The sequence below is a fragment of the Scyliorhinus torazame genome, chromosome 9, assembly GCF_047496885.1.
Source record: "Scyliorhinus torazame isolate Kashiwa2021f chromosome 9, sScyTor2.1, whole genome shotgun sequence".
NCBI lineage: Eukaryota > Metazoa > Chordata > Chondrichthyes > Carcharhiniformes > Scyliorhinidae > Scyliorhinus > Scyliorhinus torazame.
Window position 1 is genome coordinate 206,827,827 of NC_092715.1, and position 27,239 is coordinate 206,855,065.

The following is a 27,239-nucleotide window of genomic DNA, read 5'->3' on the forward strand; positions in this document are numbered from 1 at the left end:
ATACATACATTCTTTTATAAAAGGGGGATGTCATGATATACATCAGTATATCATGGTGCAGATACACACACACTGATGGACACACAGCAAGACCAATCAACACACACAACACCGCAGCCAATCACCAGTTAGAGCACACTCACTATAAAGACAGGGGACATCAGAGTTCCTGCTCATTCGGGATGCAGCCTCCTACAAGAACAGAGCTTACAGCTTACAGCACAGATCCTCACCATGTGCTGAGTGCATAGACTGGTTCAGACAGGCATAAATCTTTAGTTTAATCTAACATCGTGTTAACCCACAGTGAAAGTATGTTCAACAGTTTCTAACTTAATAAAATAGTGTTGCACTATTTTAAGTGTTGGTGGCCTGTATGTGTTCCACGGATCCAGAGCACCCAACACATCACACAGTAGAAGAGGAAAGATGGGAGAAGACTCGAGTGGAGTATAAAAACCCGCGTGAAGTGTTTGGGGTGAGTTGCCTGTGCCTGTACCCTCGGTGTAATCCTATGTTAGAATCTGCACACCATCATTCTCAGAGTCCCAGATCTCATCAGTGGCAGGGACAAAAGAAGGCTGAAAATACCTGGGTAAATTCCCACCCACACCTCCATGTGTGCATGTGACACTGTCCTCCTGCATGTATATTAGCTAACTCTAGTTTATATATGGTCAACATGCAAAGGCAATTTCAACTCCATTTCTATAACTGTTGCCATTCCCTCCCAGTACACAGTGTGCTGTAGGGAGGCAGGAGAACTTCACCAAACCTTGAGACAAAAGGATGTGACTAGTTGCCAGTATTTGTTACATTCAGCCTCAGGGAGGAGGGGAGTGAGAGAAAGGGCTTGTGTACGTCAGTAAAAGGATGGCAACTCTGGGTGGCCTTCAAGTGATTGTATCCTTGTAGGTTCTCACTGTCCTGGACCTGTGCATTGTTCAACATTGTAGCACTTGTCCCAGTTTAGTACCAATGACTGTTGCCTCACACATACACTTGGCCATCCTTAGTCCATGTTTTCCTCCTGTGTTTCACATTGCTGAATGAGTCAGTGACCATCCGCCCCTTTATATAAAGCAGCTCCACCATGTGCAGTGTAACACTGAGAGACAAGTGTCGAAACAAGAAGACGATTGCCTGCAACTGACCCAGCGCGTCCGCTGCAGGGGAATGAAACCATTCTCTGCTTTTACTCTTCTCTCCCTGTTCTTACTCTGCACCATGGGTAAGTTCCTTTTCATTGAGCTGGTTTTGGTCATGGACTTTCATTTTTCCCATTGCCAAGTTTGACTTGTGATCATTTTAATTTCTTAGTTTAATTACATGTGTCCTGCTGGTGAACTCATTCTCGTGATGCCTTTAATCATCCTCAGGATGTTCCACACACTTTATTACCAACGGATTCCGTGCAATATTTTTACACATGCCAGTATGGCAGTCAATGTACACAGCAAGATCCCACAAACTGCTAATGAACAAACAACCAGTTAAATCATCATTTATGAAGCCTGCAACCACCCGGAGTTCCTATGACCATTTTGTATGCGCAAGTTTAATGTCGTGGGTAGATCTTTGCAGGATTTTGTTTGAGGTCCCCGCTGCAAGATTGATTTGCCCAGAAGCAAGCGCCATCTTTAATTCCAACTCTCTTCCCGCACTTAGCGGTGCAGAAAGGCAAACCTTTGTCTGTTTCCAAAGCCACTGATTCCTGGAACAGATCACTAGTTTGCCGCCTGAGGGGTGCATTGCCACATCAATGGACGTGAGTCTCGCCCACTCTTACCGCCAGCCATTGGCGTGTTTGGAAGGATTTGCAGGTTGTTACTCAGCCTGTTTTTGTGCGTCATGCACGCACTTTCCTCACTCATTCTGTCCTGGGGTGGCACTTAAACCCGGAGCTTCCTGCTGAGGCAGGGGCACTACTTGCTACCATCTTTAATCACTTAAGGATAACAAGGCCCACAAGCAGTTTATAGACACTCCATAAAGGAAATGCTGCAAACCAGGCCCAACAAGGTAGGTTTACCTGAATTATGCAGCTGGACAGAGTGAGATCCTTAGAGTATGAGCCACTATTTGCAGATTCCTTTATATTCCCATCACGAGCCCTCCCTCCTGACCATACCCCTGTGGCAAATGTATTATGGCAGCCATTCACCACTGTATTGCATTGTACTATGTTGTTGCCCTTGTGGGCTCCACCTATGGACCATTGTATTGTATTACACCGCATTGTATCATGTTGGTGCCCTTGTGGGCTCCGCCCCTGGCTCCGCCCCTTGGGGGAGGTATATAGAGCTGCTGCCTGCAGGCGGCCCTCACTAGCAGAGCAGTCGCAGGCAGGCACAGTTCTAGCTGATTAATGCCACTGTTCACTTCAACTCTCCGTCCCGTGTGAATTGATGGTCGCACCAACCCCTCCTTCCTGACTTGGTTGCCATTCTTTCTCAGTGCTGTTGCAATACAAGCACGGCTTGAATTTTAATTTCCCTTCACCTACGAGCTGCCTGTTCTTTTCTGCAATTTGCTGGTTTGACAGAACTGAGGGCTGGCATCCAAATCTATTAGGAGGTCACCACGGGGGTCACAATTAAAAACAGAAAAAGTAGGAGCATGAGGTGGCCATTCGGCCCTTCGAGCCTATTCTGCCATTTATTCTGATCATGGCTTATCATCCAATTCTGCTTTCCCCCCATATCCTTTGATTCCCTTTGCCCTAAATGCAAACTCTAAATGCTTCTTAAAAACATGTAATGTTTTGGCCTCATCTACTTCCTGTGGTAATGAATTCCATAACCTACCGCTCTCTGGGTGAAGAAATTTCTCCTCAACTCTGTTCTAAATGGTCTACCCCGTATCCTCAGACTGCGACCGCTGGTTCCGGACACACCCACCATCGGGAACATCCTTCCTGCATCTATCCTGTCAAGTTCTGTTAGGATTATACAGGTTTCTATGAGATTCCCCCCCTCATTCTGCTGAACTACAGCGAATACAATCCTAACCGATTCAATCTCTCCTCATACGTAAGTCCTGACATCCCAGAAATTGTGATGATAAGTAAATTGTCATCTGTATTATCATCTGAATGTAAATAATAATATATGTATAATTGAAATTAAATGAAAGTCGCTTATTGCCACAACTAGGCTTCAAATGAAGTTACTGTGAAAAGCCCCTAGTCGCCACATTCCGGCGCATGTTCGGGGAGGCTAGTACGGGAATTGAACCGTGCTGCTGGCCTGCCTTGGTCTGCTTTCAAAGCCAGCGATTTAGCCCTGTGCTAAACCAGCCCCTACTACAATTGTTGTAGTTCCAGCAACCGACCAGCAGGTGGTGGGAGTATGCAGGCACATGACCCGGACGCACCATGGGCGGGATTCTCTGACCCCCCCCCTGTCAGTTCCTGGCCAGTCCCGCCGGCGTGAAATGGTCATGGTCCCAAACGGGGGGACCTGGCTTGTCGGCTGTCTAGTGGTGTCCTCGGGGGGGGGGGGGGGGGGATCCGGCCCGGGCGGGGCCCCCATGGTGGCCTGGCCCGCAATCGGAGCCCACCGATCTGCGGGCGGGTCTGTACCGTGGGGGCACTCCTTCCTTCCGCGCCGGCTTCTGTAGGGCTCCGCCATGGCCGGCGCAGAGAAGAACCCCCTTGCGCATGCGCAGGAAACACGCCAGCGGTTCTGCGCATGTGCCAACTTGCGCCGTCCCTTCAGCACTGGTTGGCGCGCCGCCAACCACTCCGCCACCGGCCTAGCCCCCGGAGGTGCGGAGGTTTCCGCAACGTCCCAACGCCGGAGTGGTTTGCGCCATTCTTGGCGCCGGCATCGGGCCATTCCGGCCAATTGCGGGAGAATCCTGCCACTTGTGTTCCAGGAGAAGGTGTTGGTAAGGAGTTTGTAGCAGTCACATAATGGAGTAGCTCTGTCGTATCTGAGTGTAAGTTAGTGTTAGACTATTATTTCCAACTGTATTTATCTTAGACATTTTAGTAATTCGTTAGTATAGTGTGAGCAATAAATAACTGTTCTTTGTTCATTCACACTACAATATCAAGATTCAACATCAGACTAATCAAAGAACATTACAGGAATCAGTCTGGTAAACCTTCACTGAACTCCCTCTGGAGCAAAAATATCCTTCCTCAGATAAGGAGACCAAGGGGACAATTCAGTGGCTTCATTGTGCTCTCGCGAGAGCGCGATGAGGCCGGTGAATAGAGGGAGAGGCCAAAAATGAGAACCAGATGGGCACCAAACTGCTCGCCATGCAACCGGCCCGCACCGTAGGTGAAGCCAGGATCTCACCACAGCGCGGCGATTGATGCATAATCAATACTCTTGAGACCACGAGAGTCATATCGATTCAGCTTTAATCAGATAGAACTGTACCCAGCAGCGATGTTACAGAAGTGAAGGCTGCTGGGATGGCATTGGTTCTTATACCCTGCCTCTCAGGGCGGGGCTATGTACATTACCCAATGGTAGACCCCGCGGTCTAGCCAATGGTCATTCCTCTCTCAGGTACTGCAATACCTGGTATTACCACATTCACCCCCTGTTAAAAAAAGAACCAGCGGGGTGATGGCCAGTGCTACTGTCGCCTTTTCATGGTAGGACCAGGTATTGCAGATACCATGCTGTCGAGGGTAACGGAGAAAGTTCTTGTGTTGTTTATTTTCTTCATGGTGCTGCAATCAGACGATCGGGTGGCCTGGTCGTCCTGCTGGAGCGTCTCAGTTTCGGCGGCGATCCTGGTGAGGGCCCCGGCGGTAGTGACTCCGGGAACGTGGTGTCTTCCTCCCAGGCAGTTTCGTCACCCCTAGGCGGCGCTGTAGAGTCTAAAAATGGGCAGGAGGAAGGGGTGCCTGTAGGGGGCATCGATGCCTGCTCGGCTCTGGGTCGGGGTTCTGGCGGCAGTACTGACCCTCCGGTCAGGTGCAGGGGCGGGGGGGTTGGGGGCAGTGGCTCGGGCGTGCGTGGGGCTCCGGCGGGCGCCAGGTCCCGAAGGGAGACCGTGTCTTGGCGTCCGTCGGGGAACGCTACGTAGGCGTACTGGGTTTTGGCATGCAGCAGGTGGACCCTTTCGACCAGCGGGTCCGACTTGTGCGCCCTCGCATGTTTTTGCAGTAGGACGGTTCCGGGTGTCGCTAGCCATGTTGGGAGCGAGGTCCCCGAGGAGGACTTCTTGGGGAAAACAGGGAGACGTTCGTGAGGTGTCTGGTTCGTGGTAGTACATAGCAGTGACCGAATGGAGTGAAGGGCCACTGGGAGGACTTCTTGCCAGCGGGAGACCGGGAGATTCCTGGACCGAAGGGCCAGCAGGACAGTCTTCCAGACCGTTCCGTTCTCCCTTTCTACCTGCCCGTTTCCCCGGGGGTTGTAGCTGGTCGTCCTGCTCGAGGCGATGCCTTTGCTAAGCAGGAACTGACGCAGCTCATCGCTCAAAAAGGAGGACCCCCTATCACTGTGGATGTATGCGGGGAAACTGAACAGTGGAAAAATACTTTGGAGGGCCTTGATGACGGTGGTTGTGGTCATGTCTGGGAAGGGGATGGCAAATGAGAACTGGGAGTACTCGTCAATCATGTTAAGGAAGTACGTGTTGCGGTCGGTGGAGGGGAGGGGGCCTTTGAAGTCCATGCTGAGGCGTTCAAAGGGACGGGAAGCCTTTATCAGATGCGCCCTCTCTGGTCGGTAGAAGTGCGGTTTGCATTCCGTGCAGATTCGGCAGTCCCTGGTGACTGTCCTGACCTCCTCGATGGAGTAAAGCAGGTTTCGGGACTTAACAAAATGGAAGAACCGGGTGACTCCCGGGTGGCAGAGGTCCTCGTGGAGGGCTCGGAGGCGGTCTACTTGTGCGGTGGTGCAAGTGCCGCGGGACAGGGCATCAGGAGGCTCGTTCAGCTTCCCGGGACGATACAAAATCTCGTAATTGTAGGCGGCGAGTTCGATCCTCCACCGCAAGATCTTGTCGTTTTTTATCTTGCCCCGCTGTGCATTATCGAACATGCAGGCCACCGACTGCTGGCCAGGTAATGCCTCCAGTGTCGCACAGCTTCTACTATGGCCTGGGCCTCCTTTTCGACCGAGGAGTGGCGGATTTCGGAAGTATGGAGAGTGCGGGAGAAGAAAGCCACGGGCCTGCCCGCTTGGTTGAGGTTGGCCGCTAGAGCTACGTCGGACGCGTCGCTCTCGACCTGGAATGGGAGGGACTCGTCGATGGCGCGCATCGTGGCTTTTGCGATGTCCGCTTTGATGCGGCACAAGGCCTGGCGGGCCTCCGCCGACAGGGGGAAGGTTGTGGATTGGATCAGGGGTCGAGCCTTGGCTGCATAATTAGGGACCCTTTGTACATAGTAGCTAAAAAAGCCAAGGCAGGGCTTTAGGGCCTTGGGGCCTTGAGGGAGGGGGAACTCCATGGGGGGGCGCAAACGTTCGGGGTCGGGGCCTATGACTCCATTTCGCACTACGTAGCCTAAGATGGCTAGAAGGTCGGTGCTAAACACGCACTTCTCCTTATTGTAGGTCAGATTTAGGAGGTGCGCGGTCTGAAGAAATTTACGGAGGTTGGTGTCGTGGTCCTGCTGGTCATGGCCGCAGATGGTGACGTTGTCAAGGTACGGGAACGTTGCGTGTAAGCCGTACCGGTCAACCATTCGGTCCATCTCACGCTGGAAGACCGAGACCCCGTTCGTGACACTGAAGGGAACCCTTAAAAAGTGGTAGAGCCGCCCATCTACTTCGAAGGCAGTGTACTGGCGTTCACTATTACGGAGGGGTAGCTGGTGGTAGGCAGACTTGAGATCCACCGTGGAGAAGACCTTGTATTGCGCAATCCTGTTTACCAGGTCGGCAATACGGGGGAGAGGGTACGCGTCCAGCTGCGTAAACCGGTTGATGGTCTGGCTATAGTCGATGACCATCCGATGTTTCTCCCCGGTCTTTACCACCACTACTTGAGCCCTCTAGGAGCTGTTGTTTGCTTCGATGACCCCTTCCTTCAGCAGCCTTTGGACCTCGGACTTGATGAAGGTCCGGCCCTGGGCGCTGTACTGTCTGCTCCTGGTGGCGACGGGTTTGCAATCCGGGGTGAGGTTCACAAACAGGGAAGGCGGGTCGACCTTAAGGGTCGCGAGGCCGCAAACAGTAAGGGGGGGTATAGGGCCGCCAAATTTAAAAGTAAGGCTCTGTAGGTGGCACTGGAAATCCAGTCCCAGAAGGGTGGCTGCGCAGAGATGTGGCAGGACGTATAGGCGGAAATTGCGGAATTCCCCGCCTTGGACGGTGAGGTTCGCGAGGCAGAACCCTTTTATCTGCACTGCGTGTGACCCGGAGGCCAGGGAGATCCTTTGTTGGATGGGATAGGTGACCAGGGAACAGCGCCTTACCGTGTCGGGGTGGACGAAGCTCTCCGTGCTCCCGGAGTCGATGAAGCACGACGTCACGTGGCCGTTGATGGCGATCATCGTGGTGGCTTTCGCTAGCGTTCGGGGCCGATTCTGGTCCAGGGTAATGGAGGCCAGCTGCAGCAAGGAGTTTAGATCGGGCAGCGCGTCGTCAGCCGTGTTGGGGGCTTGAGGCCCCATCCAAGATGGCGCCGGCCATGGATCGCACATGGAGTCCGGGGACTCCGAAGATGGCGAGGGGGAGGAACAAAATGGCGGTGGGGAGGGACAAAATGGCGGCGCACACTGCTCCAGCGTGGCGGAGGCCAGCTGCAGCAAGGGGTTGTGGTCGGGCAGCGCGTTGCCAGCTGTGCTGGGGGCTTGAGGCCCCATCCAAGATGGCGCCGGCCATGGATCGCACATGAAGTTCGGGGACGGGGACTCCGACGATTGGACCGGCGAGGAACAAAATGGCGGCGCACACTGCTCCAGCGTGGCGGAGGCCAGCTGCAGCAAGGGGTTTTGGTCGGGCAGCGCGTAGCCAGCCGAGCTGGGGGCTTGAGGCCCCATCCAAGATGGCGCCGGCCATGGATCGCACATGGAGTTCGGGGAGATGGACTCCGACGATTGGACCGGCGAGGGAAAAAATGGCGGCGCGCACTCCTCCAGCGTGGTTGCCGGGGGGGCAGAATGGCCGCGGCTGCGACGCTGCCTGAAGGGACAAAGGCTGCGGTGCGCGTTGGGCCGGTGGGGCTGGGAAAAAGGAATACGGTGGGCCTGGGGCAGTCGGGGCTTGGAAAAACAGCTGTGGTTGGACAGCAGGCGGCTGGAAAAACGGCTGCGGGTACTCGTTGGATACCGCGCGGGCTAGGCAGACCGCGGCATAGTGACCTTTCTTGCCGCACCCTTTGCAGGTGGCGGTGCGGGCCGGGGAGCGCGTGCGCGGATGATTTGCCTGGCCGCAGAAGAAGCAGCGTTGGCCGGCGGCGGTAGCGGGGCGCCTTGCCGTGCAGGCCTGCAGAGTTAGCGGGTAAGTCTGGGGGTTAAGCGGGTAAGTCTGGGGGGCTGCCGCGGCGGGGTGCCACGCAGCCCAGGGGGGCGCGGTGCGCACGGGGGCGTACGCAAGGGCGTTCTTGTACGCCACGTCCATGGACCCAGCCAGGGCCCGGGCCTCGGTGAGGCCCAGTGTGTCCATTTCGAGGAGCCTTCGGCGAATGTCGGGGGAAACCATACCTGCCACAAAAGCGTCCCGAATTAAAAGTTCCGTGTGCTCGTTTCCCGTCACCGCTGGGTAGCCGCAGTTTTGGCCCAGCACTATCAGTGCCCGGTAGAAGTCTTCGAGTGTCTCATCTGGGCTCTGCCGTCTCGTTGCCAGCAGGTGACAGGCGTAGACCTGGTTCAGTGGACGAATGTAATGTCCTTACAGCAGTTCCATGGCTTTATCATAGTTCGCCGCCCCTTCGATCAGGGGGTAGATCACCGGGCTGACCCGCGAGCGTAGGAGGTGTATCTTCTGCCTTTCCGTGGGGGTATCGGCAGCCGTATCGAGGTAGTTTTCTGCGTGAGGGCTGAGCTGAAGGCACGTCGGCTTGATGCGGAGATCCATCCTTCAAAGTACTTATCTGATTAAATTGATGCACAATCAATACTCTTGAGACCACGAGGAGTCATATCGATTCAGCTTTAATCAGATAGAACTGTACCCAGCAGCGATGTTACAGAAGTGAAGGCTGCTGGGACGGCATTGGTTCTTATACCCCGCCTCTCAGGGCGGGGCTATGTACATTACCCAATTGTAGACCCCGCGGTCTAGTCAATGGTCATTCCTCTCTCAGGTACTGCAATACCTGGTATTACCACAGCGAGAAAGCAATAATCACCACTTAATCCCTATTTCCATACAATTAACGGGAGCCACCCCACATCCAACAGCTTTCCGCGATCCAGCGGCCTTCCCAGCAAATGGTCACAAGGACGCCTCCTTTTTAAGAGCATGAACCTGGTGGAAGGGCTACTGGGGGAACCTGAGAAGGTGAGCAGCCATCTTCACTCACAGGCAAAGAGCCCGGAGGCACTAGGCTTGCTGCCCCTGTGCTCAGAGGGGCTGGGGGTCCAGCCTTGGTCGGGGTGGTCTGCCATAGGGGGTGGGGGTATTGGTGCTTGGGGGGTTCTCTGCTGGGGGGGGAACTGGGTGCGGGTCCACCATGCCAACCTCTGAATCGTGTGTACCCGATCTGAGGCAACCTTAGTTCCTGCCTGTCTGCCCCATCGACCACCCATAACCCCTACTGACTGCGGAGGCCTCTGGCCATGTGGCTGAAGGCCTTTGTGAATCGGGAACTAGCAGTCGTAATTAGGTGAGCACTTCACACACCCTAAGTGGATTCCCGTGGGTAGATGTGCCATTTAGCATGTGGGAGTTATTACCCAGCATCCCAGTCAGACCGTGATACCTGGACACTGTGCCTGAACATTGCAGGAGGCAACACTACACACGCAGCAGGCAAGATCCAAACACCCTGGGGCTCAGCCCCAGTTCCTGAGACATGGCCCTGACCAGAGGATGGGTGAGTGAAATGAGGAGGGGACCAGTGCCGGTCCAGGTAATGTTATGTGCTAGTGCCAAAGGTACAGGGTCTGGAGTCTGATGAACGTGAACCCCAGCTACGGCCGGGTGTGCGAGTGCAGGGCGTGCCGGGGTTTTTGGGGGTGTGGGGCAATGGGGGATTGGAGGGTCCTGGGGTGCAAGACACCGCTGTTTGTCAGTCTCTCACCCTCTCCCAATTCCTCACAGATATTGAATGGTATGGACAGTATTTTTGACACGGTGGAACTAGCCCTAGTGATGCTGGGCAGCCAGGCGCCAGAGACGACGGTAGCAGCGTCAGCAGAGGCTCAAGGTGGCCATCCATGTGCGGGGCCCGCCCCACACCCAGAGGACCCAGCCATCCATCAGGCCAGGGTGAGACCCACAGGGTGAGGCCTGCGACTGCCCAGGGTGCACAAGCGTCGCTGGTCTTTCGAGCAAATGACGGACAGCGTGTGCCGCAGAAGGCTCTGCCTCAACAGGCAGATGGTGTGGCACCTGTACCATGTCCTCGCGGACTTAGCACCACGTGGAGGAGGAAGACACCCGCTCTCTGTGGCTGTCAAGATCACCGCATCCCTGAACATTTCTGCGTCAGGATCATTCCAAGCTGGGGACCTATGTGGCATCTCTTAGGCTGCAGCCCACATGTGCATCTGACAGGTCACGGATGCCCTGTTTGTAAGGGCAGAAAATTATATACACTTTGACCTGGACCACACTCAACAAAATCTGGGCAGCATGATTTTGTACCATCGCCGGGATGTCCAGGTGCGCTAACCGGGCCATCTGGGAGTGCCCTACATCAACAGGAAGGGATTCCACTCCTTGAATATTCAGCTCGTGTGTGACCACCATCTTAGGATCATGCACGCTTCCCAGGGAGTGTGCACAACAGCTACATCCTGGGGCAGTCGGTCATCCCCGGCCTCTTCGAGAAGCACCCCAGGGTGGACAGCTGGCTGTTGGGGAATAAAGGGTACCCACTTAGGACCTGGCTAATGATGCGACTACAGAGGCTGGAGACCGAAGCTGAGACCTGGTAGAACAAGGCCCAAGTGGCCACTCGCACTCTCATTGAGCAGTGCATCGGACTCCTCGAGACGTGGTTCCGATGCCTCAACTGCTTCGGTGGTGCCCTGCCAGGGAGGCCCTCATTCTCGTCCGCTTCTCATAGGAGGTGGCCTAGTCCATCATCGCTACCCTTCCCCCCAAACCTCCCCTCCCCCTCTCCCTTCCCCCCTCATTTCCCACCCTCCTAGGATCTGTGGTGCATCACTCCAGGGTGTTGAGCCATTGTTAGCTGGCTGTCCTGGACCACACTCAACAAAATCCGGGCAGCATGATTCTGTACCATCGCCGGCGCTGTCGAGGGCAGGGGGGCGGGGTGATGATAACCCGCAGAGAGCTGAGCTCTGTGCTCCTCAATCTATGCCTTAGTCTGACCCCTGCCTGTCTGCTGAGTGATCGCTCACACCCATCACCTGCAAGCAGTGTGCCAGTGTGGGGAGGGGCAGGTCCCCCATGCCTAGGGAGATGGGCAAAGGTTTGATGGTCATCCCACATTGCAGAAGAAAGTGCCAGAGGCGTCATACTGGTGGTGGTGAAGGTTTTTAATGTATCTCACATCACCACTGCCCACTCTCCCGACGGTGCCGCCCCACTCTCACCACCACCCCGTCAACCCCCTCACCCCCTCCCCCAACTCACACTGCCCCCCTCACCCCCTACCTATTCCTCTTCCTCCTCCCCCCAGTGCCGTCTCAGTGATCCTCAATGTGCTTAGCTTTCCGTGCTCCATCCCTGCCTCTAGGTGTATTTCCAGGATGCACATCATCGGTGGAGACAGCCAGCTGCTGAACACGTCCAATGGCCTTTGATGCCCCTGGCGGGTATCCTCTGGGGGCTGGAGGGCCCTGGCACATTTGACTGCGGCACATGGACAGCTGTGCCACCCTGTACCGGGTGCTGACTGCAAGATGTGGCATCATCAGCAGGGTGGAACGCGGGGGGAGCTGCTGGCCACCATCGCCTCACCATAGGACTGGTCCTGGGTGACACCCTCCTCCCTGTCGGTGCCAATAGGACCCTGTGGTTCACCTTGGGATGGAGGGGTAGCTGGACCGAACCCCAGCTGCCCCAGCATCAGCTGGTTCTGCCAGCTCTTGCGTCTCCCCAGTGTGTGCACCATGGTGTCGACGCCCTCGGCGATGTTCCTCATGACTGGGAAATATTCGCAATGCCTCAGTGTAGCGCACAAAGACTCCGTGAGACGAATAGAGTGAAGTCGATGAGGCTTTATTAAGCGTGTCTGTTCCCCCGCAGCTCGATAGTAAACTGGCCTGCGGGGGAAGGCACCGGCTTCTTATACTCCGCCTTCAGGGCGGAGCTAGAGGTCAACGGCCAACCAGGACCCGGGATCTGTCAGCCAATGACATTAGGGCTTCCAGTCCCACATGACCCCCAATACATACTACCACACTCAGCAATGCTCACCTGCCCCTGGGACAAGCTCCACAAGCCTTGGCTATTCCCATCTGAGACTGAGCCATGTCTGATGTGCACCTGTAACTGTGCGGTGCTCACCAGAAAGCGCCACAGAAGCCTGACCAATAATGTTGCCCACCGAGGTATGTGTCTGAGCTGGTGGAGGGTGTGGGGATGACAGCTGTGCGACGTCTATGGTGGCATCCTTGGAGTTCTCCTCTGAGGTGTTCGCGTGTGGAAGGTGGGGGGGGGGGGGTTGGAGGGTGGGGGGGGACCACCTGGATGAGCCGGTACTGTTGACTGGAGGTCCTGGGGGAGAATAGACATGTGGTCAGTGGGAGGGATGGATCAATCCGAGTGGCATTAACAACTCACGTGTGACAGTCCACCCGGGTGGCGCCGTGCCTGACCTCCGCGTTGGTGACCGTTCTGTGCTTGATCACCCCCCTAACCGGCAAGGCCCGTTGTTCGAAGGTGGTGAGGATTCTAATGTCCGGCACCCCACCATCCGCCTTGGCCCTCTCTCGATGGTTGTGGGGAAGCTTCTCCTGCGGGATACATAGAGGGCATCGTTAGCCGCAGGCGTGGTCCACCAAGGGGTTGGGGGAGCTTTTGGGGGGGAGGTTGCGGAGGGGCTTGGGGTGGGTGGGGGTAAGGTTTTGGGGAGGGCGGTTGTGGAGGGGAGGCATGGGCAGCCTGGGTGGCCCAGGGCACGGCACGGCGCTAGGTGGGGGTGGTGCCAGAAGCATTCCCATGTGGGGGGTGGGGGCAGATGCCAACTCACCCTTGCGACCCGATGTAAGTCATTGATCTTCTTGTGGCACTTAGTGTCACTCCTCCTGGTGACGCTGCCCGAGCTGATGGTCCCTGCCACTTCCTTACAGGAAGCACTGACTGCCCTGTGGATCACCCTCCAGGACCATCAGGGGAACAGGACATCCCTCCTGGCCTCGACTGACTTTAGGAGCCTCCCCAGGTCTGCATCCCCAAATCATGGGGCCGGTCATCTCAGCGCCATGGCTGTGAGCTGAGTGGGGTTGGCTGTGCAAGAGCAGTTTATGTTCTGCTCTTCCTTGTTAGTGGCGGGCTGGCGAGTGCGGTGCCGGTAAAATTGGCTGGCGAGCCTTGATTTACGATGTGAAGCTTGTGGGGCTTCCTTAAGTGGACCAACTAACGTTGGATTGTGGTGATGGTCTCACCAGGCCAAGCACCGGGAAGCTCGCGGCAGTTCCTGCTCGCTACCACACTTTCATTGAATTGTGCCCCAAAAAGGCACACAGTATTCCAGGTGAGGCCTCATCAAGGCCCTGTATAATTGCAGCAAGATATCTGTGATCCTGTCCTCGAATCCTGTCGCAATGAAGGCCAACATTGTGGTAGCCACCACTAAGTAGTATTACATGTATTACGGTAAGGCCCGTATAGTGGAGGTCCATGGGTAAATCCCTGCCTGCTGGCTCCGCCCAGTAGGCGGCGTATAAATGTGTGTGATCTCCGGTGCTGCAGCCATTCTGGTTCCAGCTACAGGAGGCTCAACTTTGCTCAATAAAGCCTCGATTATCCCACTACTCTCGTCTTTGTGGTAATTGTTAGTTCATCAATTTATTGGCCCAAAGATTTTTTTTAAACGATGGATCTCCGCATCAAGCCTGATCGCCTGTAGCTGAGCCCTCAAGCAGCCAACGCTACGTCCGCTTTTGACCACTGGCTGGCCTGCTTCGAAAACTACCTCCGAACATCCGCTGAGGAACCCTCGGACTCGCAGAAGCTCCATGTTCTTTATTCATGGGTGAGCCCTGACATTTTTCCTCTCATCCGGGATGCGCCCACTTACTCCGAAGTGATGGAGCTCCTGAAGGGACATTATGTTCGACCAGTCAATCAACTACATGCCAGACACCTCCTGGCCACGAGACAGCAACTCCCTGGGGAGTCTCTGGACGATTTCTGGCGTGCCTTGCACATCCTAGGTAGGAACTGTGACTGCCAGGCAGTTTTAGCAGTCCAGCACACAGAAATTTTCATTCGAGACGCTTACCTTAGGGGACTGAGGTCTGCGTACATCCGCCAGCGGCTACTGGAAGGGGGTACGCTTGATCTTGCGGGAACTAGGCAGCTCGCTAACTCGTTATAAGTCACCTCCCGTAACGTCCAGTCATACGCCCCGGACCGCGCGGCACCCTCGTGGGCATCGTGGGCCCCACCAGCTGCCGACTCCAGCTCACCTCAAGCCTGCGCCGCGCGGCAGCCAGCCAACCCTGGGGGGCCCCAAGTGCTATTTTTGCGGGCAGAACAAACACCCCCGGCAGCGCTGCCCGCCGCGGAGCGCGACCTGCAACGGATGTGGGAAGAAAGGACACTTCGCTGCTGTTTGCCAGGCCCGGTCGGTCGCCGCTGTTTCCAGGCCCGGTGTTCCTGCACCCTCCACGTGTGACCCAGGGGCACCGCCATCTCCCTCATCGACGGCCACGTGCAACCCGTGGGCGCCGCCATCTTCTTCACCGCAAACCACGTGTGGCCCGTGGCTGCCGCCATATCTGATGCCCCCCTCTATGTGCGCCCCGTGGGTGCCGCCATCTTCTGCCCCATTTTGGACGGCATCTCAGGACTCCTGCTCGTCTGGCCGTTCATCGCCTGCCACTACCTCCACCACCGCTGACCAGCCCGGGACCTCCCAGCATCTGCCGCAGCGCGCCTCGATCGCCCTGGACCAGTCCCGGCACCGCAACCTCGCGACCGCAACAACGACGGTGAAGATCGATGGGCACCAGTCGACCTGCCTTTTTGACTCAGGGAGCGCGGCGAGCTTCATCCACTCCGCTACGGTAAGGCGCTGCTCCCTCCCAGTACACCAGTCACCCAGAAAATCTTCCTGGCCTCCGGATCCCATTCCGTGGAAATCCGGGGGTACTGCATCGCGACCCTCACCGTCCAAGGCATAGAGTTCAGCAACTTCCGGCTCTACATCCTCCCCCACCTCTGCGCTGCCCTGTTACTTGATCTGGACTTCCAGTGCCACCTCCAAAGCTTAAGCTTAAAATTCGGCGGACCCATACCCCCCCTCACCGTGTGCGGCCTCACGACCCTTAAGGTCGATCCACCTTCCCTGTTTGCGAACTTCACCCCGGATTGCAAACCCGTCGCCACCAGGAGCAGACGGTACAGTGCCCAGGACAGGACCTTCATCAGGTCGGAGGCCCAATGGCTTCTGCGGGAAGGGGTCATTGAGGCCAGCAACAGCCCCTGGAGAGCTCAAGTGGTAGTAGTAAAGACTGGGGAGAAGCACAGGATGGTCATTGACTACAGTCAGACCATCAATCGGTACATGCAGCTTGACGCGTACACCTCACACGCATATCTGACATGGTCAATCAGATTGCACAGTATCGGGTCTTTTCCACAGTGGACCTGAGGTCCGCCTACCACCAGCTCCCCATCCGCCCGGAGGATCACCAATACACTGCGTTTGAAGCAGATGGCCGCCTCTATCACTTCCTCAGGGTTCCCTTCGGCGTCACTAATGGGATCTCGGTCTTCCAACGTGAGATGGACCGAATGGTTGACCGGTACAGACTGCGGGCCACCTTCCCGTACCTAGATAACGTCACCATCTGCAGCCACGATCAGCAGGACCACGACGCAAACCTCCAAAAATTCCTCCAGACCGTCAAACTCCTTAATCACACGTACAATAAGGAGAAATGCGTGTTCCGTACCAACCGCTTAGCCATCCTTGGCTATGTCGTGGAAAATGGAGTTCTAGGGCCCGACCCCGACCGCATGTGCCCCCTCATGGAACTCCCACTTGCCCACTGCCCCAAAGCCCTGAACCGATGCCTGGGGTTTTTCTCCTACTACGCCCAGTGGGTCCCTAATTATGCGGACAAGGCCCGCCCACTCATTCAGTCCACAGTTTTTCCCCTGACGGCTGAGGCCCGCCAGGCCTTCAACCGCATCAAGGCGGACATCGCCAAGGCCACGATGCACGCGGTCGACATGTCCCTCCCCTTTCAGATCGAGAGCGATACATCAGACGTCGCTCTGGCCGTCACCCTCAACCAGGCGGGCAGGCTTGTGACATTCTTCTCCCACACCCTCCATGCCTCTGAAACTCGGGACTCCTCTGTCGAAAAGGATCCCAAGCCATTGTGGAAGCTGTGAGATATTGGAGGCATTACCTGGCGGGCAGGAGATTCACTCGCCTCACTGACCAAAATTGCCTTCATGTTCAATAACACACAACGGGGCAAGATCAAAAATGACAAGATCTTGAGGTGGAGGATTGAGCTCTCCACCTATAATTACGAGATTTTGTATCGCCCGGGGAAGCTCAACGAGCCCCCTGGTGCCCTATCCATGTGCCAGGGCACAAGTGGACTGACTCCGGGCTCTCCACTATGACGTCTGTTACCCAGGGGTCACCCGGTTCTTCCATTTTGTCAAGGTCCGCAACCTGCCCTACTCCATTGAGGAGGTCAGAACCGTCACCAGAGACTGCCAAGTCTGCGCAGAGTGCAAGCAGCACTTCTACCGGCCAGGTAGAGCTCACCTGGTGAAGGCTCCCGCCCTTTTGAACGCCTCAGCATGGACTTCAAAGGGCCCCTCCCCTCCACCGACCGCAACACGTACTTTCTGAACGTGATTGACGAGTACTCCCGGTTCCCTTTCGCCATCCCATGCCCCGATATGGCCCTGCGGTTTAAAAATCTCCCGGTCTCCCACTGGCAGGAGGTCCTCCCCGACGCGCTCCACTCCATCCGATCGCTCCTCAGCACCGCGACTAACGAGACCCCTCATGAATGTGTGTTTGCCTTCCCCAGGAAGTCCACCTCCGGGCTCTCGCTCCCAACATGGCTGACAGTTCCTGGACCCGTCCTCCTCCGGAAGCATGTGTGGAGCTATAAGTCGGATCCCTTAGTTGAAAGAGTCCACCTCGTACACGTGAACCCGCAGTACGCCTACGTGGCACACCCCGACGGGCGCCAGGGCACAGTCTCCCTCCAGGACCTGGCACCCGGTGGATCCGCACCTAAGGTCCCTGAACTGACACTGCCACCCCCCCCCACCCGCCCCGGCTGCCTCTTCCACCCCTGCGCCACTCCCCCTCCCTCCCGCGAACCTCACCGCAGCCCCCACCCCAGCGGGATCCGTCCTCCCACTGGATCCACTAAGGGGTGACAAAGATGAGGACAACACGCTCCCGGAGTCACAGGTGACCAAGTCGACGCCCACATCACCACCAGGACTGAGACGATCGCAGAGGAGGGTCAAGGCCCCCGACAGACTTAACTTGTAATGTTTCCCACCACCCCCGCCGGACTCTTTTTTTTAACAGGGGGGTGAACGTGGTAGTCACCACTAGTTGTATTACATGTATTACGGTAAGGCCCGTATAGCAGAGGTCCACGGGTAAATCCCTGCCTGCTGGCTCCGCCCAGTAGGCGGCGTATAAATGTGTGTGCTCGCCGGTGCTGCAGCCATTCTGGTTCCAGCTACAGGAGGCACAACATCTTTGCTCAATAAAGCCTCGATTATCCCACTCCTCTCGTCTTTGTGGTAATTGATAGTGCATCAAACATACCATTTGCCTTCTTTACTGCCTGCTGCACCAGCATGCGTATCTTCAGTGACTGGTGTAAGAGGACACCCAGGTCTCGTTACACTTTCCCCTCTCCTAATTTATGGCCATTCAGATAATAGTCTGCCTTCTCGTTTTTGCTACCAAAGTGGATAACCTTGGATTTTTCCAAATTATTTTAAAATCTTACTTTTCATTCACATGACTACCCCATGGCCCCTGACCTTAAGTGACAAGGGCAATTTTTATTTGATGTTATTGAACAATCCTTATACAATCTGTTTTGCTCAGGAACTTTCAAACATACTGCAGGAGTAGAGACGGGCTCAGTTAAAATGAAAGCACAAATGTTCCACCGCTCTCTCTTCATTGAAGTTGCGGCATCAACAAGGGAGAAGGGATCAGAAAAGAAATGGGTGAAATTTAGTGATTTGTAGTTTAAGCTATCTGTAGAAAATCCTCGGACAGGTTCATAAAATACAGGTTGGGAATGAGTTAATGTATCATCAACACCAAGAGATTAGGCTAAATCACAATCATAATTCAGAAGGAGGCCATTCCGTCAGTCATGTCTGCGCCAGCTCTCCATGGGAGCAACCTAGTGCCACTCTGTTGTCTTCTCCCCGTGACCCCACACATTCTTTCCCTTCAGAAAGCAATTTCCTCTTGATTGAATCCACCTCCAGCACACTCTCAGGCTTTGCATTCCAGATCCTAACAACTTACTGCCTGAAAAGGTTCCCCCTCATGTCACCAACACTTCTTTTGCCAATTACATGAAACCTCTGCCCTCTTGCTCTCAGCAGGTCTGACAGCATCTGTGGAGAGAGAGAAGGGTGCTAACGTTTCGAGTCTGGTTGACTCTTTGTCAAAGCTCGAAGCGTTAGCCCCCTTCTCGCTCCGCAGATGCTGTCTGACCTGCTGAGAATGTCCAGTATTTTCTGTTTTTGTTTCAGATTCCAGCATCCGCAGTAATTTGCTTTTATATTTGCCCTCTTACTCTCAATCCTTCCCTTGATGGGAACAGTCTCCCTCCATCTTCTCTGTCTAAACCAGTCATAATTTTGATGACCTCTCTTCACCCTCGTTCCTCCAAGGAAACCACTCCCAACTGCTCCAATCTATTTGCGGAACTGGAGTCCCTCATCCCTGGGCAATTCCTGTGAATCTTTTCTGCACTCTCATAATGCCTCCACATCTTTATTCAAGCAGGAACGAGTAGACTGCAGTGGAGTGAACCTCCTTTGGATATAATTTGGAAAAGAAACCTGAAATTAGATCCCTTTGCCAAAGTAGCACAGTGGTTAGCACTGTTACTTCGCAGCACAAGGGCCGCAAGTTCGAATCCCGGCTTGGGTCACTGTCTGTGCAGAGTCTGCATGTTCTCCCCGTGTCTGTGTGGATTTCCTCCGGGTGCGCCAGTTTCCTCCCACAAGTCCCGAACGATGTGCTTGTTAGGTGAATTGGACATTCTGGGGCGGGATTCTCCCGGATCCCCGTGATGGCCCGAAGCCGGCGTAAAAAACGGCGCAAACCACTCCGGCGCCTGGCCGACTGGAAGTTGCGGATTTCTCCGCACGTCCGGGGACAAGGCCAGCGCAGGAGGGGTTGGCGCCGCGCCAGTTGGTGCCGGAGGGACTGTGCGAGTTAGCGCATGTGCAGAACTGCTGGCGTGGTTCAGCGCATACGCAGACTGGCCGGCGTATTCTGGCGCATGCGCAGGGGGGTGTCATCTCCGCGCCATGGCCGGCGCGGAGATGACACCCCCCTGCGCATGCGCCAGAATACGCTGGCCAGTCTGAAGGAAGAAGTGTCCCCATGGCACAGGCCCGCCCGCAGATCGGTGGGCCCTGATCGCGGGCCAGGCCACCGTGGAGCCACCCCCCCCCCCCCCCCCCCCCGGGTCGGATCCCCCCCGTGCCCCACCGAGGACTGCACTGCACCAGCGAACGTACCTGCCAGGTCCCGCCATGTGGGACCATGTCCAATCCACGCCGGCAGGACTGGGCAGAAACCGACGGCCACTCGGCCCATTGGGGCGCGCAGAATTGCCGGGGGGGCCGCTGCCAATGGCCTCTGACCGGTGTGGCGTGATCCCGCCCCTGCCCAAAAACTAGTGCTGCCCCCTGGGGATTCTCCTACCCCCCGCCGGGTAGGAGAATCCCGACCCAGAATTCTCCCACTGTGTACCCGAACAGGCACCGGAATGTGTCAACTAGAGGCTTTTCACAGTAACTTCATTGCAGTGTTAATGTAAGCCTACTTGGAACACTAATAAAGATTATTATTATGTTATTTATGTCCAAACTTCCTACCAGCCTCATTAATTTACCCCTTGTGGTAAAAAATCAGTGTAAACAATTGAAGCCTTGGAAAGCTCACAACACATAATTATTTTTTAAAGGGTGGAAATGAATGTTTTTAGCTACCACGATATCAGTCATGCACACCAATGACATGTCAATGAACTGACACCCAAAGAAGCTGTTATAACCTGCCTACTTACCATTGGCTGGGGACGAATGACAATCCCACAATCCTGTGGGAGTATGAGCTTCCCCAATGAGGGGGGCGGAGAAACCATTAGTAAACTCCTAGTATAAATAAAGCTGGCCAGTTCAGGAACCAGCAGGAAGGAGTGTGCAGCAAGGGAAGTTGTTGCTGCTGTTATATATATGTTATTGTAAATAAATGTTATTACTTTGTATCCTTAAAACTCGTGCTGGGGACTTCCGGGTGCGGCTATGCAGAGCGAGGTCGCATATTCGGTAGCTCCCGCTTGGAACGGACTTTTGGGCTCTTTTACAGGGCCCCCACGGCATTTGTTTGACATTTCCCGGTGTGGGAAGAAGACTGCAGCATTCCCCTGACAGTGTCCCCCAGGAATGTTATGTCTTTTGGCTACCAGACCCGGCAGAAACAGTAAAAGATTTGGCTTTGGCTGCAGGTTTAGACAAAAGCCTCTTCCAGCATGCAGGCGGGGGAAGGGCAAGCTTAAGGCTGCAATCTGACTTGACTCTATCAAAGGTGAATTCTAGCAGCAGAGGGAACAACTGTGAAAAAATCTACCAAGGCCATTGAAGAAGCAGGGACGAGGCTGCCGGTGGCGGCCATGGAGGAGTAGGTCGCGCATTCGGCAGCTCCCGTCTGGAACGGACTCTCAGACCTTTTTCAGGAGTTTCTAGACTTTTTGGGGCAGACTGGTGAAGCGAACACTGCCAAAAGGATTCCCTCTCGACTTCCGGTTGCGGCTATGCGGAGCTAAGCCGCACGATTCGGCAGCTCCCGCTACCACGGACTTTCGGGCTCGTTAGAGGAGCCCCAATGGAACTTTTTTTTTTTGCCGCAACCCTTGGGGAAGGGAAGAGAGAGGTCCCCCTCCAACTTCTATGGAACGGACCAGAAGTGTAACGGCCAAAGGAGCGGCACTGGAGCAATGGGAGAAGCGAGGGAAAGAAAACAAAATGGCGGCGGCCAGGGACAAAGGGGAGCTGCAGGAGTTCATCAAGTGCTGCTTTGAGGAGCAGCGCGGGGAGATGCGCAAAGAGATGTTGGCGCCTATGCTTTCGGCAATTGAAGGACTCGGGATCACCCAGAAGGCCCACGAAGCTAAGATCCAGGAGGTACAGAAAAGAGTCAGAAAAGAGGCTTGTGGGCCTGGCAGTGAGAGTGGAGCAGAACGATGCGCTACACAAGAGGTGGGCGGGAAGACTCAAAGACCTGGAGAACAGGTCGAGGAGAAAGAATCTGCGAATCCTGGGTCTCCCTGAGGGAGTGGAGGGGGCTGATGCCGGGGCATACGCGATCACGATGCTCGAGGCGATGATGGGCACGAAGGCCCCTTCGAGGCCGCTGGAGTTGGACGGGGCACATCGGGTGCTGGCGAAGAAGCCCCAGGCAAATGAGCCGCCAAGAGCGATGGTGGTGAGGTTCCACCGGTTCACGGACAGAGAGTGGGTCCTGAGATGGGCCAAGAAGGAGCGGAGCAGTAAGTGGGACATTGTAGAGATCCGAATATACCCAGACTGGAGCACGGAGGTTGCAAAGCGGAGAGCGGGTTTCAACCGGGCCAAAGCGACGTTGTACCGGAAAGAAGTGAAATTCGGAATGCTGCAGCCAGCGCGACTGTGGGTCACATACAAGGGCCAACACTATTACTTCGAAACGCCTGAAGAGGCGTGGACCTTTGTACAAGCCGAAAAGTTGGACTCTAACTGAGGGTTTGTGAGGGTAGGGGGGATGTTTGAGGTTTGATGTGTGATGGTTGTTGTATATAGGGGATCAATCACGCGCAGGAAATGTTACATGGGCTGGGGGAGAGAGACAAGGCCGCGACAGGAGCTGCGCCAGAGGGGGCGGAGCAGGCTTTGGAAAGCGTGGGGTGTTTTCCCGCGCACGGGAAGAAAGGCGGGAAGGGGAACGAAGGAATGCATATGGATTGGGAGACTCCCACGCGGGGAGGTCAATGGGACGGCGGGGGAAGCCGGGGTCAGCAGGCGTCAGCTGACTTACGGGAGTGACATGGGGGAGCAAAAAAGCTGGACGGGGGTCTAGCGGGGGGGAAGGGAGGGGTGGAAGGGGGGGGGGGAAAGGGTTGCTGCTGCACTGGCCGAAAGGGAATGGGACACAGAAGAGGTGGTCGGGACGGGGGTCCCCCCTCTGGGGGACTGGAGGGTGAGGGAGGCGTGGACACGGGACTGGCCCAGAAAAGGAGATGGCTAGTCGGCGGGGCGTGGGGAGGGGTGAGAGCCCCTCCAATCCGGCTGATAACGTGGAATGTGAGGGGCCTGAATGGGCCGGTGAAGAGGGCTCGAGTGTTCGCGCACTTAAAGGGACTGAAGGCGGACGTGGCCATGCTCCAAGAGACACACCTGAAGGTGGCGGACCAGGTCAGGCTAAGAAAGGGATGGGTAGGACAGGTATTCCACTCGGGACAGGACGCGAAGAATAAAGGGGTGGCAATATTGGTGGGAAAGCGGGTGTCATTTGAGGCCAAGACTATTGTAGCGGACAATGGAGGGCGATATGTAATGGTGAGCGGTAGGCTGCAAGGGACGTGGGTGGTGTTGGTAAACGTATATGCCCTGAACTGGGATGATGCAGGATTCATGAAGCGCATGTTGGGGCGCATTCCGGACCTCGAGATAGGAGGCCTGATAATGAGAGGGGACTTCAATACAGTGTTGGATCCAGCACTGGACCGCTCCAAATCAAGGACTGGAAAGAGGCCGGCGGCGGCCAAGGTACTTAGGGGGTTTATGGATCAGATGGGGGGAGTGGACCCATGGCGGTTTGCAAGGCCGCAGGCCAGGGAATTTTCTTTCTTCTCCCATGTACACAAAGCCTACTCCTGGATAGATTTCTGTGTTCTGGGTAGGGCGCTCATCCCGAGGGTGGAGGGGACGGAGTATTCGGCTATAGCCGTTTCAGACCATGCCCCGCACTGGGTGGAACTGGAGCTGGGAGAGGAGAGGGACCAACGCCCGCTGTGGCGGCTGGATGTGGGACTGTTGGCGGACGAGGTGGTGTGTGGGAAGGTGAGGGGGTGTATCGAAAGGTATTTGGAGGCCAACGACAACGGGGAGGTGCGGGTGGGGGTGGTATGGGAGGCGTTGAAGACGGTGATCAGGGGAGAGCTAATTTCCATTAGGGCTCATAGGGAGAAGACAGAGGGTATGGAAAGGGAGAGGTTAGTGGGGGAGATTTTGAGAGTGGACAGGAGATACGCAGAGGCCCCGGAGGAAATGTTACTTGGGGAAAGACGACGGCTCCAGACGGAGTTTGACCTGTTGACCACAGGGAAGGCGGAGGCACAGTGGAGGAAAGCGCAGGGGGCGACCTACGAGTATGGGGAAAAGGCTAGTCGGATGCTGGCACACCAGCTCCGTAAGAGGACGGCAGCGAGGGAAATAGGGGGAGTCAAGGATGGAAGGGGAGCCACGGTTCGGAGTGCGACGAAAATAAACGAGGTATTCAAAGCCTTTTATGAAGAGCTGTACAGATCCCTGCCCCCAGCGGGGGAAGAGGGGATGAGACGATTCCTAGATCAACTGAGATTCCCGAGGGTGGAGGAGCAAGAGGTGGCTGATTTGGGAGCACCAATTGGGTTGGAGGAGCTGAGCAAGGGTTTGGGGCCCCGGGACTGGACGGATTCCCGGTGGAGTTCACAGTAAGTTCGCAGACCTGTTGGCCCCGCTACTGGTGAGGACCTTTAATGAGGCAAGAGAGGAGGGGACCCAGCCCCCGACAATGTCGGAAGCGACAATTTCTTTGATCCTAAAGCGGGACAAGGACCCACTGCAATGTGGATCGTACAGGCCGATCTCGCTCCTCAATGTGGATGCAAAGTTGCTGGCAAAAGTGCTGGCCACGAGGATCGAGGACTGTGTCCCGGGGGTAATCCACGAGGACCAGACGGGATTTGTAAAGGGCAGGCAACTAAACACCAATGTGCGGCGGCTCTTAAACGTGATAATGATGCCATCGGAGGAGGGAGAGGCGGAGATAGTGGCAGCTATGGACGCGGAGAAGGCCTTTGACCGAGTAGCGTGGGAGTACCTCTGGGAGGCGCTGCGTAGGTTTGGGTTCGGGGTAAGGTTTATCAATTGGGTTAAGCTTCTTTACAGAGCCCCGATGGCGAGTGCAGTGACGAGCCGGCGGAGGTCGGAGTACTTTCGACTGTACCGAGGGACGAGGCAGGGGTGCCCCCTATTCCCCCTGTTGTTCGCATTGGCGATCGAACCATTGGCCATGTTATTGAGGGAGTCTAATAAATGGAGGGGGGTGGTCCGAGGGGGAGAAGAGCATCGGGTGTCGCTATATGCGGATGACCTGTTGCTGTACGTGGCGGATCCAATGGAGGGGATGGTGGAGGTCATGCAGACTCTAAGGGTGTTTGGGGAATTTTCGGGCTATAAGCTCAATGTAGGGAAGAGTGAGCTCTTTGTATTACAGGCGGGGGACTGAGAAAGAGGGATAGGGGACCTACTGCTGAGGAGGGCGGAGGGGAGCTTTCGGTATCTGGGGATCCAGATAGCCAGGAGTTGGGGGACCCTACATAAACTGAATCTGACGAGGTTGGTGGAGCAAATGGAGGAGGATCTAAAAGATAGGACATGTTACCGCTCTCGCTGGCGGGTAGAGTGCAGTCGGTCAAAATGGTGGTCCTTCCGAGGTGTCTGTTTGTGTTTCAGTGCCTTCCCATCGTGATCACTAAGGCCTTTTTTAAGAGAGTAGGCAGGAGTATTATGGGGTTTGTGTGGGCGAATAAGACCCCGAGAGTAAGGAGAGGGTTCCTGGAACGCAGTAGGGACTGAGGAGGGTTGGCGTTGCCAAACCTGGGGAGCTACTACTGGGCAGCAAATGTGGCGATGATCCGCAAGTGGGTTATGGAGGGAGAGGGGGCGGCATGGAAGAGGATGGAGATGGCGTCCTGCAAAGGAACGAGCCTGGGGGCGTTGGTGACGGCACCGCTGACGTTCTCGCCGACAAAGTATACCACGAGCCCGGTGGTGGCGGCAACGCTAAGGATCTGGGGCCAGTGGAGACGGCACCGGGGTGCAATGGGAGCATCTGTGTGGTCCCCGATCAGGGGTAACCACCGGTTTGTCCCGGGGAAGATGGATGGGGGGTTCCAGAGCTGGCATCGGGCGGGGATTGGAAGAATGGGGGACCTGTTCATCGACGGGACGTTTGCGAGCCTAGGGGCACTGGAGGAGAAGTTCGAGTTACCCCCGGGAAATGCCTTTAGATATATGCAGGTGAGGGCTTTTGTGAGGCGACAGGTGAGGGAATTCCCGTTGCTCCCGGCACAAGAAGTTCAAGATAGGGTGATCTTGGGTGTATGGGCCGGGGAGGGCAAGGTGTCGGAAATACACCATGAGTTGAAAGAAGAGGGGGAAGCGCTGGTAGAAGAGTTGAAGGGTAAATGGGAGGAGGAGCTGGGGGGAGGAGATCGAGGAAGGTCTGTGGGCTGATGCCCTAGGTAGGGTTAATTCCTCCTCCTCGTGTGCCAGGCTCAGCCTGATACAATTTAAGGTGGTCCACAGAGCACACCTGACGGGGGCGAGGTTGAGTAGGTTCTTTGGGGTAGAGGACAGATGTGGAAGGTGCTCAGGGAGCCTGGCGAACCATGTCCAATAGTTTTGGTCATGCCCGGCACTGGAGGGGTTCTGGAGAGGAGTGGCGGGAGCAATATCTCAGGTAGTGAAAGTCTGGGTCAAGCCAAGCTGGGGGCTAGCAATATTTGGAGTAGTGGACGAACCGGGAGTGCAGGAGGCGAAAGAGGCCGGCATTCTGGCCATTGCGTCCCTAGTAGCCCGGCGAAGGATCTTGCTAATGTGGAAGGAGGCGAAGCCCCCCCAGCCTGGAGGCCTGGATAAATGATATGGCTGGGTTCATAAAGTTGGAGAGGATTAAGTTCGCCTTGAGAGGGTCTGCGCAGGGGTTCTACAGGCGGTGGCAACCGTTCCTAGACTATCTCGCGGAGCGTTAGAGGAAGGTCGGTCAGCAGCAGCAGCAACCTTGGGTGGGAGGGGGGGGGGGGGACTGCCTGGGAGGGTGGATGAGCAAGAGATAACATGAAGGGTTGGGGAAACTGGCACGTACGGGTGAGGGCCAGTGTACAAAGCTGTGTAAATATATCATTTTGCCATGTATATACCTTGCTCTGCGCGATTTCTCGGGTTTTTTTTGTTACGGGGCGGGGGGCGGGGTTATTGTTTGTAAGGGAGAAAAATTGTGTTGAGAAACTTTAATAAATATATTTTTTTAAAAACTCGTGCTGGATTCTTCGTGGCCCTCACAAAAGAAGCTTTTCAATTTTTGGCACCACAGAAATCTATTGAAAATAATCAATAAAATGTACCCCAGTGGGGTTCAGTTAAAGAAAAATTCATTTAAAGAAACCTCAATGAAATAATAAAAGGGACTTTGATTCTTGCTGTGCCTCAAATACTTGAGTAATCTTCCATCCTGTTTTGAACCAGGGTTAATTGGTGAATATTCATGTATGAAGCCCTTTAGCCTGGGTGGTTTATCATGAGCTCAGGAGCCAGGCTCAATAGAGCAACACAATTCTGGTAAGTGCAGAACACACAGGTGCCACAGCTTCCATGGCCTTTTACCAAGGTGCTTTGATTTACACCCCATTTATATGTGATTCTTGTCACGCATAAAACAGAACGGTCAACTCAACC

The 27,239-nt window shown here is 55.3% G+C and overlaps 1 protein-coding gene across 1 annotated transcript in view; it reads left to right on the forward strand.

Moving 5' to 3' along the window:
- Positions 1-1,097: 1,097 nt before the first annotated feature.
- The window catches only part of LOC140430066 (serine protease inhibitor Kazal-type 1-like), a 152,065-nt gene continuing 125,923 nt past the window's right edge, over positions 1,098-27,239 (forward strand). Inside the window, exon 1 of the mRNA XM_072517605.1 lies at positions 1,098-1,231. Coding sequence (XP_072373706.1) covers positions 1,177-1,231 — 55 coding nt within the window. The 5' untranslated portion in view covers positions 1,098-1,176. The remainder of the gene's footprint in view (positions 1,232-27,239) is intronic.